Source organism: Clinocottus analis, unplaced genomic scaffold, assembly GCF_023055335.1.
Source record: "Clinocottus analis isolate CAN_PGR_092001 unplaced genomic scaffold, fCliAna1.0.p SCAF_10, whole genome shotgun sequence".
NCBI lineage: Eukaryota > Metazoa > Chordata > Actinopteri > Perciformes > Cottidae > Clinocottus > Clinocottus analis.
The window spans coordinates 8,478,954-8,483,749 of record NW_027175821.1 but is presented as its reverse complement, the minus strand read 5'-3'; the positions used below and the strand labels follow the sequence as shown (position 1 = coordinate 8,483,749).

General features: G+C 41.4%; 1 protein-coding gene across 1 annotated transcript; it reads left to right on the top strand.

The window, feature by feature from the left end:
* rack1 (receptor for activated C kinase 1) lies at positions 1 to 4,796 on the top strand. Its single transcript, XM_068593074.1, has 8 exons — positions 1 to 227; positions 1,635 to 1,806; positions 2,339 to 2,486; positions 3,303 to 3,398; positions 3,584 to 3,694; positions 3,996 to 4,136; positions 4,352 to 4,462; positions 4,685 to 4,796. The coding sequence occupies exons 1-8, from the start codon at positions 119 to 121 to the stop codon at positions 4,748 to 4,750; spliced, it is 954 nt and encodes a 317-aa protein (XP_068449175.1). The 5' UTR covers positions 1 to 118; the 3' UTR covers positions 4,751 to 4,796.

Here is a 4,796-nt window from a genome sequence, read left to right as displayed (position 1 = left end):
CATCCGGGGTTGAACTTCCTTTTCCTCTGTGCTGAGATGCGATGAGGACCTAGGCTCCCCTAGACCTGAGACAAATCCGAATCCATCCTTGTGAAAGGCACCACCAAACCTCGCCAAGATGACCGAGCAGATGACCGTGAGGGGGACCCTGAAGGGGCACAGTGGATGGGTCACCCAGATCGCCACGACGCCCCAGTATCCCGACATGATTCTGTCGGCGTCCCGAGGTGAGGATTCCCTCGCTGGCTCCGCCAACATGGCCGACGTTAGGTTAGCATTAGTCATCAACTGAACTTGCAACTGTAACGTAATAGAGAAAAACGACAATGCTGGCGTGAGTGGATTGTGCACCCGCGGCTAACTGTCATGTACAGGTGTGAAGTTGTAGGTATTTGTTACGTGGACAGAATCTCCTCGGACTTATGAGACCGACGCCGGTTAGCTTAAGGTAGCTACCGCTATCTAACGTCATCGGAAACGCATCTCGGACACGTGTAATTGCATGTGTAGACTCCTAAATCATAGTAGTGAGCTTTCTATCGGTGGTGCGTACGTGATCGTAGCCCTAAAATGTTCCCTTGTGAATGTAGTGCCACTGTGCAAAAAGTGCACAGTGACGTTAGAAGTCATCCAAATATCAACTTAACTCACACCTGTATTTCTTTGTGATGAAGTGCTCTTCTCGATTAATGACCTGCCACAGACTCCACGCAATATTTACAGTATGCATCGACTTGGTTACTTACTAGACTGTTATGCCAAGTTAAAAAGTAAACGTAAACTGTCAGGATGTTAAAGTGTCCTTAAACTTTATACTTTCCAGTTTAGATGATCTAAACCCAGGTTCCATTCACAAATGACCACAGATCAAATCGGGGTCTCGAGAATCCAATGAAGTCAATTCGCCGGAGAAGTATCTGGCTAACTAACAGTTAATGCTGTGTGAAACCTCCACAGCTCTGTGTGGGTGCTGGAGAGAGGACAAGCTGACTTACCTGTCTCTTAACAGATCATGAATACATAACATAATAAAGTATTCAATTCCTCCAGTCAAAATAATGTTTTTCCTCTTAGAAATCTGCTTAAGAGAAAAAGAAAAAGTCCTTCTGAGCTACTTTGACCAGTCCAGTTAACTCAAAGTCCATTTTTAGTGATCTCTTCTGAATTCATTACTTTAGTGTCATTATACCATGCTTAACTCAACTAAAGCACAAGTTGAAGTCTAGCTGCAGGTTTTAACGGTGATGAAAGCTTTACAAGTATCTGTTTAACATTGATGATAAAGAGGCTGTTTCTGAGTTATACCTGCACTTAAAAATGCTATGCAACATCTGGCTATGAGGCTACCCAACTTGTTGTGAATGCCATTTAGTGTCCCATGGTTACTTGGAAATAAATGTGCTGATATGCCTAAGAGAGAGAGAAAATAGTGCGGCATCCAAACTACCGTTAACTCAAAGGTTATTTAAGTAGATGCAACTTGTTGCTACCCACTTCTGCCTACTAAAATTTACATTAACATTTACAAATGAACTCACACGATTATGAAATTGCATTGTAATGTTAGTATCTGCTGTCTACAGAATGAAATATGGACACAACGCTAAACATATTCTGCATGTCTTGTTTCCCAGATAAGTCTATCATCATGTGGAAGCTGACCCGTGATGAGACCAACTATGGCATCCCCCAGCGCTCCTTGACCGGCCACTCTCACTTTGTAAGTGATGTGGTCATCTCCTCAGATGGACAGTTTGCCCTGTCCGGTGCCTGGGATGGGTGCCTTCGTCTGTGGGATCTCACATCGTAAGTCCAGACAATGGCCATCTCTAAAGTACTGCTTTAGATGTTCAGTGTTTTAAGGTGGTTATGTTTCTTCTAAGTTACGTGGATGTTTTTTGTTCATGTTAAAGTTGAGCAAAAAACTTTCTTCACTGCTGCTAGGAAATTATGATTTGTGAATTACATTCTGACCATTGAGATATAACTTGATAGTCCAGCTGCAGGTTTTAACGGTGATGAAAGCTTTACAAGTATCTGTTTAACATTGATGATAAAGAGGCTGTTTCTGAGTTATACCTGCACTTAAAAATGTTATGCAACATCTGGCTATTAGGCTACCCAACTTGATGTGAATGCCATTTAGTGTCATATTGTTACTTGGAATTAAATGTGCTCATATGCCCAAGAGAGAAAGAAAATCGTAAAACACTCACTGAAAATTGTTTAAAGAATATATTGTAACATGTGTGCAGCTGCATTAGCCATGCTTCCTTCTAATTTGGTGTCTTTCAATATGCAGTACTTTGGACTTTAAAAAAATATTTTTGTTCCACAGTGGCGTCACCACCCGTCACTTTGTTGGACACACCAAGGATGTTTTGAGCGTGGCCTTTTCTGCTGATAACCGCCAAATTGTGTCTGGCTCTCGGGACAAGACCATCAAGCTATGGAACACTCTTGGAGTCTGCAAGTACACCATCCAGGTGAGCTGCCAGATAATGTTGATGGAATTTATGATTAAGACACAACACCTCATGATTAGACTGAGAAGACAGGGTACTAGACTTTGAATGTGGATAATGAAAAGGGAAAGACTAGGTCAGCACACCAGTTTGACTTTGTAATATTCCCACACAGAGGTTTCTAGCAAGACGCTCCTCAGTGTGCCAGAAAACACACTGAAGAAGGTTGTCTTGTGAGTAACACGTTGGTCTATTTTAGTGCCAGTGAAACTAGATTTAATTAAATTTAAATGCTGGTCAAGGCAACTATACTTTAATATGACGTTTCCTTAAGATAAGGGTAAAATATTTGATTCTAAATGTCATGATTCGTATAAGGTGCAACGGTGCAAAGGGCAATGATGACACAACATGCCAACTGTATTATTTGATGAAAAAAAGGTTGTTTCTGAGCTCTAGCCTAGACCAATTTATACATATAATTAATTTAGGTTGCATCAACTAGCTACTACTTGGTCTATTTCAGTGCCAGTAGAACTAAATTTGTTTCAAATTGATGTCAAAAGGACAAATGCTGCTGTAGACTGTCTACTACAGTTAAGTGTGTGATGTCCAGCATGGTCGTGATTTAATATCATGAACCAAATGATGCGTTGACCTCGGTTGAAAATGTATAATCTAGGTTCATGTTGCTCATATGTAGCCAAACGAAACAATTCTGCGAACCTTCTGAGGTTTTTCCCACCTTGCTTGATTTCATCTGGGCGTTAAAAATGGCACTAATGTTGGAACTAAAGAATCTTGCTTTGACAAAATGTGTTCCTCTTACATTTGCAGGATGAAGGTCATTCTGAGTGGGCTTCTTGTGTACGCTTCTCCCCCAACAGCAACAACCCCATCATTGTCTCCTGCGGCTGGGACAAGATGGTCAAGGTACTTGATTCCTTTAAATGTCTCCAAAGGTTTTGCCTGTGAGTTTTCTTACAACTGAAATAACTTTATTCTAAATAGTTGGTTTGCCCTTTGATTTTAGAAAACTGACTCTTATTACCTGAACTTCACTGTCGATGAGACCACAACCCATTCAGTGCTACATGATTTTTGTCCTTTCCTCCTAGGTGTGGAACCTGGCCAACTGCAAGCTGAAGACTAACCACATTGGCCATACTGGATTCTTGAACACCGTGACTGTCTCTCCTGATGGCTCCCTGTGTGCATCTGGTGGAAGGGTATGAACTAACTTTTTTTTTTTTTAAACTCCTTTCCCCAACATTCTGAACTTGACTGAAGCAAACGTTTTAAGTCCAGCTGCAGGTTTTAGCTGTGATGGAATCTTTAAAAGTGTCTGTTTAACATTGATGATAACGAGGCTGTTTCTGAGTTATACCTGCACTTAAAATGTGTTTGTAAAAATGTTAGACAAAGAATTTCCAAATGGTTTGCGATTAAGCATGCAGTAAATATTATAGCAATCTACTATCTATATAATCTATTAATATGGCCACTGCTGCCTATTTGCTTTTTGCCTAGGACGGACAGGCCATGCTGTGGGACCTGAATGAGGGCAAGCACCTCTACACCCTCGACAGTGGCGACACCATCAATGCCCTCTGCTTCAGCCCCAACCGATACTGGCTGTGTGCCGCTACCGGCCCCAGTATCAAGATCTGGGTAAAAGACTTGATTCTGAATGTCATGGTCAGGAAAATGTGCAAAGGGCAATGATGACTCAACATGCCAACTGTATTATTTGATGATAAAAAGGTTGTTTCTGAGCTCTAGCCTAGACCAATTTATATATTAATAATTTAGGTTGCATCAACTTGCTACTACTTATGAGCCGTTCGTCAATGCAGTCCCTCTGATGTTTTCTATTTGTTATGTAGGATCTGGAGGGCAAGATCATTGTGGATGAGCTGAGACAGGAAGTGATCAGCACAAACAGCAAAGCTGAACCCCCACAGTGCACTTCCCTGGCATGGTCTGCTGATGGACAGGTACATCACACTCTGATCTGTAGGAATTTTCCAGTACAGTTTTCAGTGGCTATCGGTGTTTAACCCCCAGTGATTATACCTATTCACAATTACCTCTGATTTCTAATGGTGACATCCCTGCAAATATGAGGGGAAATGAAAACGCACCTATTTGAATATGAATATGCTAAATCGCAGAACTTGATTAATCAATGTTCCTTTATTCCTTATTTCTCTTTACAGACCCTGTTTGCTGGCTACACTGACAACCTGATCAGAGTGTGGCAAGTCACTATTGGAACTCGCTAAGGCTTTTCGTCGCAAGCTACTTTGAATAAAAGACTGTTTGAGAAAA